The 18234-nt window shown below is 42.0% G+C and overlaps 1 protein-coding gene across 1 annotated transcript in view; it reads right to left on the bottom strand.

The window, feature by feature from the left end:
• The window catches only part of LOC139551908 (FRAS1-related extracellular matrix protein 2-like), a 275653-nt gene that overhangs the window by 12534 nt on the left and 244885 nt on the right, over positions 1 to 18234 (bottom strand). The window contains exons 24-28 of the mRNA XM_071363246.1: positions 12508 to 12700; positions 12004 to 12129; positions 6117 to 6244; positions 2030 to 2164; positions 1526 to 1652 (exon numbers count right to left, since the gene is read on the bottom strand). Of these exons, the coding sequence (XP_071219347.1) occupies positions 1526 to 1652; positions 2030 to 2164; positions 6117 to 6244; positions 12004 to 12129; positions 12508 to 12700 (709 nt within the window). The remainder of the gene's footprint in view (positions 1 to 1525; positions 1653 to 2029; positions 2165 to 6116; positions 6245 to 12003; positions 12130 to 12507; positions 12701 to 18234) is intronic.

Here is an 18234-nt window from a genome sequence, read left to right as displayed (position 1 = left end):
CTCGCCTTCTGGATGATAGCGGTGTGAGCAGGCACTGGCTCGGGTGGTTCTTGTCCTTGATGGTCCCTTTGGCCTTCCTGTGACATCAGGTGTTGTAGGTGTCCTGGAGGGCAGGTAGTTTGCCCCCAGTGATGCATTGTGCAGACCGCACCACCCTCTGGAGAGCCTTGCGGTTGAGGGCGGTGCAGTTGCCGTACCAGGCTGTGATACAGCCCGACAGGATGCTCTCAGTTGTGCATCTGTAAAAGTTTGTCAGGGTTTTGGGTGACAAGCCAAATTTCTTCAGCCTCCTGAGGTTGAAGAGGCGCTGTTGCGCCTTCTTCACCACACTGTCTGTGTGGGTGGACCATTTCAGTTTGTCTGTGATGTGTACGCCCAAGAACTTAAAACTTTCTACCTTCTCCACTGCTGTCCCTTCGATGTGGATCCCTCTGCTGTTTCCTGAAGTCCACGATCATCTCCTTTGTTTTGTTGACATTGAGTGAGAGGTTGTTTTCCTGCCATCACACTCCTAGTGCCCTCACCTCCTCCCTGTAGGCTGTCTCGTTGTTGTTGGTAATCAAGCCCACTACTGTTGTGTCGTCTGTAAACTTGATGATTGAGTTGGTGGTGTGCATAGCCACGCAGTCGTGGGTGAACAGGGAGTACAGGAGGGGGCTGAGCAAGCACCCTTGTGGGGCCCCAGTGTTGAGGGTCAGCGAAGTGGAGATGTTGTTTCCTACCTACCCCACCTGGGGGTGGCCCGTCAGAAAGTCCAGGACCCAATTGCACAGGGCGGGGTTTAGACCCAGGGCCTCCAGCTTGATGATTCGCCTGGAGGGTACTATGGTGTTGAATGCTGAGCTGTAGTCAATGAACAACATTCTTACATAGGTATTCCTCTTGTCCTATGGGATAGGGCTGTGTGCAGTGTGATGGCAATTGCATTGTCTGTGGACCTGTTGGGGCGGTATGCAAACTGAAGTATCCAGTCTCTACATACACTAGACACGTGTAGGTCCTAGCCTAGTGGAGACCAATATCTATCTTGTGTTATTAAGCTATGTAAAACAACGGTTGTTGATGTGTACGGCTGCATTGTGTAAATTTCAATGTTGCAATAATAGAACCTAGGTCTATAGCGTTTGGGTGAGAGACTACATTATCTGAGATAGCGAGCCCTGATCCCAACAACTCAACCTGAGCGACAACATTATCTGAGATAGCGAGCCCTGATCCCAACAACTCAACGTGAGCGACAACATTATCTGAGATAGCGAGCCCTGATCCCAACAACTCAACGTGAGCGACAACATTATCTGAGATAGCGAGCCCTGATCCCAACAACTCAACTGTCCCCGCACGTTTAGCCACCGAAGAGGCTCATTTGAATATCCTGATGCATCAGGAAAATTATCCGCTACAAAATAGTGATCAAGTTAAGATCCGACATCTGTACAGGTGTGAATGAGTTGGTTGACTGTTCCTCCTGTTCAGGTGTCATCTCCCTCCTTGCCTATAGGGGATGCTGTCTGCTGTAACCTACCCTCTGAGAAGGCCACGTCGCTCTCCTGTCCGAAGCCCATGGATCCGTCAGACAGCCATAGGTTCCTCTTGGATAGCAGGAATATCTGAGTGTTGAGACTGAACTCTAATGATACTGGTTCACTGACCTGGTGAGGGAGGGAGAGTGGGAGGAGGGAAAGAGGGTGAGAGGGGAGGGTGAGGGAGAGAGGGGGAGGGAGAGAGGGGGAGGGGAAGGGAGAGGAGGGTGAGGGAGAGGGGGAGGGAGGTAGAGAGGGAGGGAGGTAGAGAGGGAGAGGGAGAGGAGGGTGAGGGAGAGGGGGGAGGGAGAGAGGGAGAGGGGGAGGGAGGTAGAGAGGGAGAGGGAGAGGAGGGAGAGGGGGGAGGGAGAGAGGGAGAGGGGCAGGGGGGGTAGAGAGGGAGGGAGGGAGAGGAGGGTTATATATACTGCTATCACAATATCGTGATTCACAATCAATATACTGTATGACCTATTGATAATCAATGGTTCCAAATCAATAACTACCTGTTGTAAGCGTATGTCCAGGTGGAAGGTGACAGGCTCTCTGGGGTTACAGACAGGGGGGACGGTGTACTCCATGTTCTGGGCTGTAGTACAGGGAATCAGATTCACTCTGTATGTACCAGAATAGTCATGCACCTAGGAGAGGAGAGGAGAGTGGAGAGGAGAGAGGAAAGGAGAGAGGAAAGGAGAGAGGAAAGGAGAGAGGGAGGGAGAGAAGGAAGGAGAGAAGGAGGGAGAGAAGGAGGGAGAGAGGAAAGGAGAGAGGGAGGGAGGGAGAGAAGGAGGGAGAGTGGAGAGGAGAGAGGAAAGGAGAGAGGAAAGGAGAGAGGGAGGGAGAGAAGGAGGGAGAGAGGAAAGGAGAGAGGAAAGGAGAGAGGGAAGGAGGGAGAGAAGGAGGGAGAGAAGGAGGGAGAGTGAAACAATTATTTTCTGTTTATGAGAAAGACAATATTTTGGGGGCAATTGTCAGGATGTGTGTTTGCTCACTGACACCATCATACCGTCAGCATTAGCAGAAACTATCATCATTGATACATTGGAACATGAAATATCATTATTGTTATATTGGGACAATAACTATCATCATTGATACATTGGGACATGAAATATCATTATTGTTATATTGGAAAATTAAATATTATTGATATATTGGGACATTACATTTTATTGATAGACTGGGACATTATCATCATTAATACATTGGGACATTAAATATTATTGATATATTGGGACATTAAATATTATTGATAGATTGGGAGATGCAATTGTATTGTTTGCCATGAAAATTGTTTGACCATTAGACCAAAGGCAGTTTAACCAGTTTAGCACAGTACAGTAGAGTGGAGAGGGGGACTATAGTGGTTAGGGGTTACTGGCTGGTAGGGTTAGGGGTTAGGGTTACTGGCTGGTAGGGTTAGGGGTTAGGGGTTACTGGCTGGTAGGGTTAGGGGTTAGGGTTACTGGCTGGTTGGGTTAGGGGTTAGGGGTTACTGGCTGGTAGGGTTAGGGGTTAGGGGTTACTGGCTGGTAGGGTTAGGGGTTAGGGCTGGTAGGGTTAGGGGTTAGGGGTTACTGGCTGGTAGGGTTAGGGGTTAGGGGTTACTGGCTGGTAGGGTTAGGGGTTAGGGTTTACTGGCTGGTAGGGTTAGGGGTTACTGGCTGGTAGGGTTAGGGGTTAGGGGTTAGGGTTACTGGCTGGTAGGATTAGGGGTTAGGGGTTAGGGTTACTGGCTGGTAGGGTTAGGGGTTAGGGTTACTGGCTGGTAGGGTTAGGGGTTAGGGGTTACTGGCTGGTAGGGTTAGGGGTTACTGGCTGGTAGGGTTAGGGGTTAGGGGTTAGGGCTGGTAGGGTTAGGGGTTAGGGGTTACTGGCTGGTAGTATTAGGGGTTAGGGGTTACTGGCTGGAAGGGTTAGGGGTTAGGGGTTACTGGCTGGTAGGGTTAGGGGTTACTGGCTGGTAGGGTTAGGGGTTAGGGGTTACTGGCTGGTAGGGTTAGGGGTTAGGGGTTACTGGCTGGTAGGGTTAGGGGTTAGGGGTTACTGGCTGGTAGGGTTAGGGGTTAGGGGTTACTGGCTGGTAGGGTTAGGGGTTAGGGGTTACTGGCTGGTAGGGTTAGGGGTTAGGGGTTACTGGCTGGTAGGGTTAGGGTTTAGGGGTTACTGGCTGGTAGGATTAGGGGTTACTGGCTGGTAGGGTTAGGGGTTAGGGTTTACTGGCTGGTAGGGTTAGGGGTTACTGGCTGGTAGGGTTAGGGGTTAGGGGTTAGGGTTACTGGCTGGTAGGGTTAGGGGTTAGGGTTACTGGCTGGTAGGGTTAGGGGTTAGGGGTTACTGGCTGGTAGGGTTAGGGGTTACTGGCTGGTAGGGTTAGGGGTTAGGGCTGGTAGGGTTAGGGGTTAGGGGGTACTGGCTGGTAGTATTAGGGGTTAGGGGTTACTGGCTGGAAGGGTTAGGGGTTAGGGGTTACTGGCTGGTAGGGTTAGGGGTTAGGGGTTACTGGCTGGTAGGGTTAGGGGTTAGGGGTTACTGGCTGGTAGGGTTAGGGGTTAGGGGTTACTGGCTGGTAGGGTTAGGGGTTAGGGGTTACTGGCTGGTAGGGTTAGGGGTTAGGGGTTACTGGCTGGTAGGGTTAGGGGTTACTGGCTGGTAGGGTTAGGGGTTAGGGGTTACTGGCTGGTAGGGTTAGGGGTTAGGGGTTACTGGCTGGTAGGGTTAGGGTTTAGGGGTTACTGGCTGGTAGGATTAGGGGTTACTGGCTGGTAGGGTTAGGGGTTAGGGGTTAGGGTTACTGGCTGGTAGGATTAGGGGTTAGGGGTTAGGGTTACTGGCTGGTAGGGTTAGGGGTTAGGGTTACTGGCTGGTAGGGTTAGGGGTTAGGGGTTACTGGCTGGTAGGGTTAGGGGTTACTGGCTGGTAGGGTTAGGGGTTACTGGCTGGTAGGGTTAGGGGTTAGGGGTTAGGGGTTACTGGCTGGTAGGGTTAGTGGTTAGGGGTTACTGGCTGGTAGGGTTAGGGGTTAGGGGTTAGGGCTGGTAGGGTTAGGGGTTAGGGGTTAGGGTTACTGGCTGGTAGGGTTAGGGGTTAGGGCTGGTAGGGTTAGGGGTTAGGGGTTACTGGCTGGTAGGATTAGGGGTTAGGGGTTACTGGCTGGAAGGGTTAGGGGTTAGGGGTTACTGGCTGGTAGGGTTAGGGGTTAGGGGTTACTGGCTGGTAGGGTTAGGGTTTATGGGTTACTGGCTGGTAGGATTAGGGGTTAGGGGTTACTGGCTGGTAGGGTTAGGGGTTAGGGTTACTGGCTGGTAGGGTTAGGGGTTAGGGGTTACTGGCTGGTAGGATTAGGGGTTAGGGTTACTGGCTGGTAGGGTTAGGGGTTACTGGCTGGTAGGGTTAGGGGTTACTGGCTGGTAGGGTTAGGGGTTACTGGCTGGTAGGGTTAGGGGTTAGGGTTACTGGCTGGTAGGATTAGGGGTTAGGGGTTACTGGTTGGTAGGGTTAGGGGTTACTGGCTGGTAGGGTTAGGGGTTAGGGGTTACTGGCTGGTAGGATTAGGGGTTAGGGGTTACTGGCTGGTAGGGTTAGGGGTTACTGGCTGGTAGGGTTAGGGGTTAGAGGTTACTGGCTGGTAGGATTAGGGGTTAGGGGTTACTGGTTGGTAGGGTTAGGGATTAGGGGTTACTGGCTGGTAGGGTTAGGGGTTAGGGGTTAGAGGTTACTGGCTGGTAGGGTTAGGGGTTAGGGGTTAGGGGTTACTGGCTGGTAGGGTTAGGGGTTAGGGGTTACTGGTTGGTAGGGTTAGGAATTAGGGGTTAGGGTTACTGGCTGGTAGGGTTAGGGGTTAGAGGTTACTGGCTGAAGACTGGATTCGTAGTTTAGTAGGGGCGTGGGTTTTAGATAGTTATTTTTCGCACCATGTGAGAGTAAATGTCATTGCTTTTCATTGGTTCTGTTGTATAGTTAACACATGTTAGGCAGGGTAGCCTAGCGGTTAGAGCTTTGGGCTAGTAACCGAAAGGTTGCAAGTTCGAATCCCCGAGCTGACAAGGGACAATTGTGTCGTTCTGCCCCTGAACAAGACAGGTAACCCACTGTTCCTAGGCCGTCATTGAAAATAAGAATTTGTTCTTAACTGACTTGCATATGTTAAGGTTGTACATTGACATTTTTGTAGTTTCAATGAGGCTTACAGAAATGTATGATTTCCCTAAAAGCCTATAAATCCCATTGTTAGGATACAATAAGGTGGTATATCTTATTATAATATGTAATAAATTATTATTATATAACAACAAAAAATAAGGAAAATAAAAATATGCAGTATGTAAATTAAACACAATAAACAGGAATGACATTTACTCTCACGGGTGGCCCAAAATATCTAGCTTAAATCCACGCCCCTGATAAGCCACGCCTCCTGAAAATAATGTAAGGATTACGTTCAAAAAGACCCGGCGGCTAGGTCATCCCAACATGAGAGTAAAGAAATACATAACCGATTAACTCATGTTGTGGGTACTCCCAACAACCCAACTGGCTGGGTCAAAATAGGTTTGGGTTGGGCTAGGGTTAGGGTTTGGGGTATACACTCACAGCAAAGTCTGATGTGAATGTCCACTGCTGGACAGGCTGGTTGTAGGTGGGTTCACTCCTCACCAGGCTGAGGTTAAAGGTCAAGCCAGGGTTGTCTTCACACATCACCATGGATGACAGAGAGGATGCTGGGTAGGGAAGGAGGGGAAAGAGAAAGGGAAAAAGTAAAGTGGGGACTAAAAGATTCACATTTAATATAGACTGACTGATACATATTACTATACTGTATAGACTGACTGATACATATTACTATACTGTATAGACTGAGTGATACATATTACTATACTGTATAGACTGACTGATACATATTATTATATAGACTGACTGATACATATTATTATATAGACTGACTGATACATATTATTATATAGACTGACTGATACATATTATTATACTGTATAGACTGACTGATACATATTATTATATAGACTGACTGATACATATTATTATACTGTATAGACTGACTGATACATATTATTATACTGTATAGACTGACTGATACATATTATTATATAGACTGACTGATACATATTACTATATAGACTGAGTGATACATATTACTATACTATATAGACTGAGTGATACATATTACTATACTGTATAGACTGACTGATACATATTACTATATAGACTGAGTGATACATATTACTATACTATATAGACTGAGTGATACATATTACTATACTGTATAGACTGACTGATACATATTACTATACTGTATAGACTGACTGATACATATTACTATACTGTATAGACTGACTGATACATATTACTATACTGTATAGACTGACTGATACATATTACTATACTGTATAGACTGACTGATACATATTACTATACGGTATAGACTGACTGATACATATTACTATACTGTATAGACTGACTGATACATATTACTATACTGTATAGACTGACTGATACATATTACTATACTGTATAGACTGACTGATACATATTATTATATAGACTGACTGATACATATTATTATACTGTATAGACTGAGTGATACATATTACTATACTGTATAGACTGACTGATACATATTACTATACTGTATAGACTGAGTGATACATATTACTATACTGTATAGACTGACTGATACATATTATTATATAGACTGACTGATACATATTACTATACTGTATAGACTGAGTGATACATATTATTATACTGTATAGACTGACTGATACATATTATTATATAGACTGACTGATACATATTATTATACTGTATAGACTGAGTGATACATATTATTATACTGTATAGACTGACTGATACATATTACTATACTGTATAGACTGAGTGATACATATTACTATACTGTATAGACTGAGTGATACATATTACTATACTGTATAGACTGAGTGATACATATTACTATACTGTATAGACTGACTGATACATATTACTATACTGTATAGACTGAGTGATACATATTACTATACTGTATAGACTGAGTGATACATATTATTATACTGTATAGACTGACTGATACATATTACTATACTGTATAGACTGAGTGATACATATTACTATACTGTATAGACTGAGTGATACATATTACTATACTGTATAGACTGAGTGATACATATTACTATACTGTATAGACTGAGTGATACATATTACTATACTGTATAGACTGACTGATACATATTACTATACTGTATAGACTGAGTGATACATATTACTATACTGTATAGACTGACTGATACATATTATTATACTGTATAGACTGACTGATACATATTACTATACTGTATAGACTGAGTGATACATATTACTATACTGTATAGACTGACTGATACATATTACTATACTGTATAGACTGACTGATACATATTACTATACTGTATAGACTGACTGATACATATTACTATACTGTATAGACTGACTGATACATATTATTATACTGTATAGACTGACTGATACATATTACTATACTGTATAGACTGACTGATACATATTATTATACTGTATAGACTGACTGATACATATTATTATACTGTATAGACTGAGTGATACATATTACTATACTGTATAGACTGACTGATACATATTATTATACTGTATAGACTGACTGATACATATTACTATACTGTATAGACTGACTGATACATATTACTATACTGTATAGACTGAGTGATACATATTACTATACTGTATAGACTGACTGATACATATTACTATACTGTATAGACTGACTGATACATATTATTATACTGTATAGACTGACTGATACATATTACTATACTGTATAGACTGACTGATACATATTACTATACTGTATAGACTGACTGATACATATTACTATACTGTATAGACTGACTGATACATATTACTATACTGTATAGACTGACTGATACATATTACTATACTGTATAGACTGACTGATACATATTATTATACTGTATAGACTGACTGATAAATATTATTATACTGTATAGACTGACTGATACATATTATTATACTGTATAGACTGACTGATACATATTACTATACTGTATAGACTGAGTGATACATATTACTATACTGTATAGACTGACTGATACATATTATTATACTGTATAGACTGACTGATACATATTACTATACTGTATAGACTGAGTGATACATATTACTATACTGTATAGACTGACTGATACATATTACTATACTGTATAGACTGACTGATACATATTATTATACTGTATAGACTGACTGATACATATTATTATACTGTATAGACTGACTGATACATATTACTATACTGTATAGACTGAGTGATACATATTACTATACTGTATAGACTGAGTGATACATATTACTATACTGTATAGACTGACTGATACATATTACTATACTGTATAGACTGAGTGATACATATTACTATACTGTATAGACTGAGTGATACATATTATTATACTGTATAGACTGACTGATACATATTACTATACTGTATAGACTGAGTGATACATATTATTATACTGTATAGACTGACTGATACATATTACTATACTGTATAGACTGACTGATACATATTACTATACTGTATAGACTGACTGATACATATTACTATACTGTATAGACTGACTGATACATATTACTATACTGTATAGACTGACTGATACATATTACTATACTGTATAGACTGACTGATACATATTACTATACTGTATAGACTGACTGATACATATTATTATACTGTATAGACTGACTGATACATATTACTATACTGTATAGACTGACTGATACATATTACTATACTGTATAGACTGACTGATACATATTATTATACTGTATAGACTGACTGATACATATTACTATACTGTATAGACTGACTGATACATATTACTATACTGTATAGACTGACTGATACATATTACTATACTGTATAGACTGACTGATACATATTATTATACTGTATAGACTGACTGATACATATTATTATACTGTATAGACTGACTGATACATATTACTATACTGTATAGACTGACTGATACATATTACTATACTGTATAGACTGACTGATACATATTACTATACTGTATAGACTGACTGATACATATTATTATACTGTATAGACTGACTGATACATATTATTATACTGTATAGACTGAGTGATACATATTACTATACTGTATAGACTGAGTGATACATATTACTATACTGTATAGACTGAGTGATACATATTACTATACTGTATAGACTGAGTGATACATATTACTATACTGTATAGACTGACTGATACATATTACTATACTGTATAGACTGAGTGATACATATTACTATACTGTATAGACTGAGTGATACATATTACTATACTGTATAGACTGACTGATACATATTATTATACTGTATAGACTGAGTGATACATATTACTATACTGTATAGACTGACTGATACATATTATTATACTGTATAGACTGACTGATACATATTATTATACTGTATAGACTGAGTGATACATATTACTATACTGTATAGACTGAGTGATACATATTACTATACTGTATAGACTGAGTGATACATATTATTATACTGTATAGACTGAGTGATACATATTACTATACTGTATAGACTGACTGATACATATTATTATACTGTATAGACTGACTGATACATATTATTATACTGTATAGACTGACTGATACATATTATTATACTGTATAGACTGACTGATACATATTATTATACTGTATAGACTGAGTGATACATATTACTATACTGTATAGACTGACTGATACATATTACTATACTGTATAGACTGACTGATACATATTATTATACTGTATAGACTGACTGATACATATTATTATACTGTATAGACTGACTGATACATATTATTATACTGTATAGACTGACTGATACATATTACTATACTGTATAGACTGACTGATACATATTACTATACTGTATAGACTGACTGATACATATTATTATACTGTATAGACAGTGATACATATTACTATACTGTATAGACTGACTGATACATATTATTATACTGTATAGACTGACTGATACATATTATTATACTGTATAGACTGACTGATACATATTACTATACTGTATAGACTGAGTGATACATATTATTATACTGTATAGACTGAGTGATACATATTACTATACTGTATAGACTGACTGATACATATTACTATACTGTATAGACTGACTGATACATATTATTATACTGTATAGACTGACTGATACATATTATTATACTGTATAGACTGACTGATACATATTATTATACTGTATAGACTGACTGATACATATTACTATACTGTATAGACTGACTGATACATATTACTATACTGTATAGACTGAGTGATACATATTATACTGTATAGACTGACTGATACATATTACTATACTGTATAGACTGACTGATACATATTACTATACTGTATAGACTGACTGATACATATTACTATACTGTATAGACTGACTGATACATATTATTATACTGTATAGACTGACTGATACATATTATTATACTGTATAGACTGACTGATACATATTACTATACTGTATAGACTGACTGATACATATTATTATACTGTATAGACTGACTGATACATAATATTATATAGACTGATACATATTATTATATAGACTGATATATATTACTATATAGACTGACTAATACATATTATTATACTGTATAGACTGAGTGAATCATATTATTATATAGACTGACTGATACATATTACTATACTGTATGGACTGACTGTGTCACGACTTCCGCCGAAGTCGGTCCCTCTTCTTGTTCGGGCGGCGTTCGGCGGTCGACGTCAACGGCTTTCTAGCCATCGCCGATCCACTTTCTATTTTCCATTTGTTTTGTCTTTGTTTTACACACCTGGTTTCAATTCCCCAATGACATGTTCATTATTTAACCCTCTGTTTTCCCCATGGTTTTTGTGAGTGATTGTTTTATTGTAAGTTCGGTTCGTTGTTTGTGGGCTTGGTATTACTTCATGTATTTGGACATTTTGAGGAAAGTTCCTTTTGTTACTCATCTCTGCTGTCCTGCGCCTGTGACTCCTCTGCACCAGCTACACCCAGAACCTTACAGACTGATACATATTATTATACTGTATAGACTGACTGATATATATTATTATATAAACTGACTGATATATATTATTATATAAACTGACTGATATATATTATTATATAGACTGACTGATACATATTATTATATAGACTGACTGATACATATTATTATACTGTATAGACTGACTGATACATATTATTATATAGACTGACTGGTCCAATATTATGGACATGGATATATTGTATGTTGTGTGTGTGTGTGTGTGTGTGTGTGTGTGTGTGTGTGTGTGTGTGTGTGTGTGTGTGTGTGTGTGTGTGTGTGTGTGTGTGTGTGTGTGTGTGTGTGTGTCACCTGTGCTCTTGATCCTGCCTTCAAAGTTGGCCTCTACAAACAGACCTCTGAAGCGAGCCTTGGTTTTAAAGTTGACCACCAGACGACCCTGCTCGTCGATAGGCATACTGGTGGGGTACAGGGCACCTGCAGAATGCAGATTAACTTTTAGATTTGCTATCAATATTCAAAGTAGTTTTTATTTGATTTTGGAATAATAATCATCTATCCCTTTCACTTTCTCTCTCCGTCTCCCTCCCTCCCTCCCTCACCCCCTCCCGCCCTCACCCCCTCCTACCCTCCCTCCCTCCCTCCCTCCCTCACCTGCTCACTCCCTCCCCCACCCACTTACTCCCTTCCCCAATCCCTACCTCCCTCACCCGCTCACTCCCTCTCACATTCTCTCCCTCACTCCCCCACCCACTCACTGCCTCCCTCCCTCCCTCCCTCTCTTCCTCCCGCACTCCCTCCTCCCTCACTCTCACACAGATGCCCCTCTCCCACGCACTCTCTGTTTCTTCTCACCCTGTAACTCAGCCTGCGGTGGGCTCCCGATGCCGTCCTTCCACAGTATAGCAGTATCGTACACAAAGGTGAGGCGGAGCTCAGACTGCTGGTCTAAATGCTGCCAGCCCCCCGCACCCACCGGGGACTGGAACACGTATGACACGTGCAGTGGAACACGCAGAGTCACGTACGATTGGACCAGATTCAGCACCTGTAGAGTGGGGGAAAAGGTTAGAACCAATCAGGAGAGAGGGGGAGGGCGAGAGACATATTTTCTTTATGGGTATAGACAATAATAATAAGAAAATCTTTAACACAAAACCAACATATTAAAAAAAAATATATAAAAACACATAAATACAGGGAGATGTTTTCCTGAGAAATGATCTGCTATTTCATGGCCATGATATTATTTTATGTGCCCACAATCGTTCTCGTATCTTTTTTGTCTCTATAATTTTTTCCCCAGCCTATTTGCTAACATGTTTTCATACGATGTGTTTTTTAATCAACAGATTCATCCACTCCGTGAACACTGGCTCATTAGAGCTCTTCCAATGTTTCAGGACGAGTCTTAACACAGAAACAATACCTAAACATTGTATTTTACATTTTGTTTTTTTTAATCCCTCTTATTTGAGCCTTGTCACTCAGCAGACACAGTCTTGGTGACCTACTGTAGGTACCTGGGATCCAAGGCCATGCGCTGTAAGGCTGTGGCCCATAGGGGGTGCACAACGGGGCATTCCCACAGTGCGTGTATGAGGGTTCCTTCTGCCCCTTCACGTCGCCAACATACATCATCCTGTGACAAACCCCTCCTATGGAACATTAGGGGAGGGAAATTAAATCCATGAAAATCTTGTCTACCTTTTCCCTCGTCTTCTGACATTTTACCCAAATATCTGAACTAATATACAACCTTGTCTTCTCTGACATTTTGCCCCAAAATCTGAACTAATTTACAACCTCGTCTCCTCTGACATTTTACCCAATATGGCTGTGTGCTCGATTTGATACACCTGTCAGCAATGTGTGTGGCTGAAATAGCCAACATCCACTAATAAGAATGGGTGTCCACATACTTTTGTATTTATAGTGTAATTATTAGTCTTCTCCAAGTTATCTCCCTCAAGCAAAAAAACAATATTACCTTTAAAAAACTGAAACGGTGGCAATGTGAGAGGACACACACACAACAGTAGTGCTATTCCAAGGCCAAGTCATCTCTCAAATTCTTTATCCTGTAGTAATAACGTGTTTAAACCCCACCTACTTCCTATTACTGTAATTAAATGTGTAATTACAATACGGCACGATCAGTTAGATAAATGGCTCCTATCTAACAGCTCATCACAGTTTCTGTAATTCTGTTAAAAATAATGAAATAATCCATTCTAGAATGTGATCTGTGGTATATATCGTGTACCCGATTTACTAGCCTACTAGCTGCCACCGATCCTCTTTTCGGGACAAGTCTCTGAATGTCTTTGAGTGGCCCAGCCAGAGCCTGGACTTGAACCCTATTGAACATCTCTGGAGAGACCTGAAAGTAGCAGTGCAGTGACCCTCCCCATCCAACCTGACAGAGCTTGAGAGGATCTGCAGAGAAGAATGGGGAGAAACTCCCCAAATACAGGTCAAGCTTGTAGCGTCATACCCAAGAAGACTCAAGGCTGTAATCGCTGCCAAAGGTGCTTCAACAAAGTACTGAGTAAAAGGTCTGAATACTGATGTAAAATGTGATACATCAGGTAGTTATATTTAATACATTTGCAACAATTTCAAAAAAACAGTTTTTTTGCTTGGTCATTATGGGGTATTGTGTTTAGATTGATGAGGGGGGGGGGACAATTTAATCAATTTTAGAATGATGCTGTAACGTAACAAAATGTGGGAAAAAGTAGTATACTTTATAAAATCAAAATGTTCGGTCTATGAGGACAAACCATAGACCCCTGTCTGGTTCTACTTAGACTCCTTTCTAAGAGTGAAAAAAACTATGGGTTTTCAATGCTGGGTGCATATACGTTACAAAAGTGTAACGGCTCTCTTTCGGTGAGTGAGTAGACCAAGGCGCAGCGGGTGATGAATACATAATGACTTTATTGTAAGACGAAGACAGACACGAAATACACTTGACTAAATATACAAAATAACAAAACGAACTAGACAGACCTAAACTACGAACTTACATGAAACGAAGAACACATGAACAGGAACGACCGAATGAACGAGACGAGACAGTACCGTGTGGTGCAACAAACACAGACACAGCTACAATCACCCACCAACAAACAGTGAGAACAACCTACCTTAATATGACTCTCAATTAGAGGAAAACGCAAAACACCTGCCTCTAATTAAGAGCCATACCAGGCAACCCAAAACCAACATAGAAACAGCAAACATAGACTGCCCACCCAAAACTCACGCCCTGACCATCACACACATACAAAACAACAGAAAACAGGTCAGGAACGTGACAGAACCCCCCCCTCAAGGTGCGAACGCCGGGCGCACCAGCACAAAGTCCAGGGGAGGGTCTGGGTGGGCATCTGACCACGGTGGTGGCTCAGGCTCCGGACGTTGTCCCCACACCACCATAGTCACTCCCCGCTTCTGTATCCCCCTCCCAATGACCACCCTCCAACTAAAACCACCTAAATGAAGGGGCAGCACCGGGATAAGGGCCAGCACCGGGATAAGGGGCAGCACCGGGATGAGGGACTCTGGCAGGTCCTGGCTGAGGGACTCTGGCAGGTCCTGGCTGAGGGACTCTGGCAGGTCCTGGCTGAGGGACTCTGGCAGGTCCTGGCTGAGGGACTCTGGCAGGTCATGGCTGAGGGACTCTGGCAGGTCCTGGCTGAGGGACTCTGGCAGGTCCTGGCTGGACGGCTCTGGCAGGTCCTGGCTGGACGGCTCTGGCAGGTCCTGGCTGGACGGCTCTGGCAGGTCCTGGCTGGACGGCTCTGGCAGGTCCTGGCTGGACGGCTCTGGCAGGTCCTGGCTGGACGGCTCTGGCTGGTCCTGGCTGGACGGCTCTGGCTGGTCCTGGCTGGACGGCTCTGGCTGGTCCTGGCTGGACGGAACTGGAGGCACTGGGCTGGAGACACGCACCATAGGGAGAGTGCGTGGAGGAGGAACAGGGCTCTGGAGATGCACTGGAAGCCTGGTGCGTGGTGTCGGCACTGATGGTACTGGGCTGGGGTGAGGAGGTAGCGCCGGAAATACCGGACCGTGTAGGCGTACTGGCTCCCTTGAGCACCGAGCCTGCCCAACCTTACCTGGCTGAATGCTCCCCGTCGCCCGACCAGTGCGGGGAGGTGGAATAACCCGCACCGGGCTATGTAGGCGAACCGGGGACACCATGCGTAAGGCTGGTGCCATGTAAGCCGGCCCAAGGAGACGTACTGGTGGCCAGATATGTAGAGCCGGCCTCATGGCACTTGGCTCAATGCTCAATCTAGCCCTACCAGTGCGGGGAGGTGGAATAACCCGCACTGGGCTATGCACCCGTACAGGAGACACCGTGCGCTCTACTGCGTAACACGGCGTCTGCCCGTACTCCCGCTCTCCACGGTTAGCCTGGGAAGTGGGCGCAGGTCTCCTACCTGCCCTCGGCCCACTACCTCTTAGCCCCCCCCAAGAAATTTTAGGGTAGTACTTGCGGGCTTCCAGCCTTGCTTCCGTGCTGCCTCCTCATAACGTCGCCTCTCCGCTTTCGCTGCCTCCAGCTCCGCTTTGGGGCGGCGACACTCCACTGGCTCTGCCCAGGGTCCTTTACCGTCCAGGATCTCTTCCCATGTCCAATCCTCCTTTTCCCACTGCTGCTGTCGTGGCTGTCCGTTAACCCGCTGCTTGATCTGGGTTTGTTGGTGGGTGATTCTGTAACAGCTCTCTTTCGGTGAGTGAGTAGACCAAGGCGCAGCGGGTGATGAATACATAATGACTTTATTGTAAGACGAAGACAGACACGAAATACACTTGACTAAATATACAAAATAACAAAACGAACTAGACAGACCTAAACTACGAACTTACATGAAACGAAGAACACATGAACAGGAACGACCGAGACGAGACAGTACCGTGTGGTGCAACAAACACAGACACAGCGACAATCACCCACCAACAAACAGTGAGAACAACCTACCTTAATATGACTCTCAATTAGAGGAAAACGCAAAACACCTGCCTCTAATTAAGAGCCATACCAGGCAACCCAAAACCAACATAGAAACAGCAAACATAGACTGCCCACCCAAAACTCACGCCCTGACCATCACACACATACAAAACAACAGAAAACAGGTCAGGAACGTGACACAAAAGATTCATTTTATACCATGAACAATGGAATTATCAGTCTCAAGACATGTTCTTTGTTTGATTTTAATTAAACTCTGGTTTAGTCTCAATTGGCAATCTATTCGCTATATAGTGCCATTTGGGAAACACACATATTCTGTCTTTTGCATAGTCAATTATAATCAGAGAACACCGTAGCTGGAATATTACCTTTCACTAACGAGTAGGAAACACACACACACACACACACACACACACACACGATAGAACCAGCTCTGCACTGTAAAACATGGATCAACCTAAAAAAAAAAAGTAAATGAGATACGATCTCTCAAGGGGAAATACTACATTTGTTGAAACCAAATAAAATATTCAATGCCAACAGTTATATTTGATTATTATCGAACCTATATTTACAGTTGCTGCAACCTATTTCATACAACACTTTTAATTTCCCCCTTTTCAAGGAGCAATATGCAGAAATCACTCCGCCATTTCCCGGTTTGCAAAAATTCTAATAGTTCGCCTAATTTCAGTTTATGTGACAAAACAAGCAAGTATAGTGGAGAGAATCATTGTACCATCTAAACTGCAGTGAATTATATTTTTTTAATAACTAAAAATATTGTATTTTCAGCTGTTTGAACCTGGTGTACAAAACCAAAAGTACAAGATACAAAAACAAAAACTTAAGAATGGGAAGCATAGAAATAGAACACGTAGAACATACCTACATCTTTTTTAGACTTGCTTTCAATGAGAATGACATATCTATAACTCACATTTCTATGAGAATTTGTTTAGGTCGCTTCAAACATAATGAATTAGAAATAAAAATGAATTTCCTGTAAACAAGAAAAGTTACAATCTTCCTCCAAATAGATTTTTCACTTTTCCACTGGAACTGCCTATCTATATTAGTAGAAAGAGGAGGAAGAGAAGAGCTAATCCTTAATGTGTATAGTATCTATCTATATTACTTGAACTGGGTTACAAATTCTTAATTTGAAACCAAATCTTACATTCCCTGTAAATACAGCCCTTTTTAAAAAAAAGATCTTATTCCGTTGATTTTTCACTACACTGAACAAAAATAATCACAAGATGCAACATTTTTTTATTTTTTATTTTTCTGAGTTACTGTTCACATAAGGAAATCAATCAATTTAAATAAATTCATTAGGCCCGAATCTATGGGTTTCACATGACTGGGAATACAGATATCAAATCAAATTGGATTTGTCACATGTGCCGAATACAATACAGTGAAATGTTTACTTACAAGCCCTTAATCAACAATGCAGTTCAAGAAATAGAGTTAAGAAAATATTTACTAAATAAACTAAAGTAAAAAAAAAAGTATAAAATCAAAAAGTAACACAAGAAAATTACATAACAATAACGAGGCTATATACAGGGTGGACCCAGTACAGA

The sequence above is a fragment of the Salvelinus alpinus genome, chromosome 24, assembly GCF_045679555.1.
Source record: "Salvelinus alpinus chromosome 24, SLU_Salpinus.1, whole genome shotgun sequence".
Classification (NCBI taxonomy): domain Eukaryota; kingdom Metazoa; phylum Chordata; class Actinopteri; order Salmoniformes; family Salmonidae; genus Salvelinus; species Salvelinus alpinus.
The sequence above is the reverse complement of the archived record's forward strand: the minus strand, read 5'-3'. Positions and strand labels throughout refer to the sequence as shown.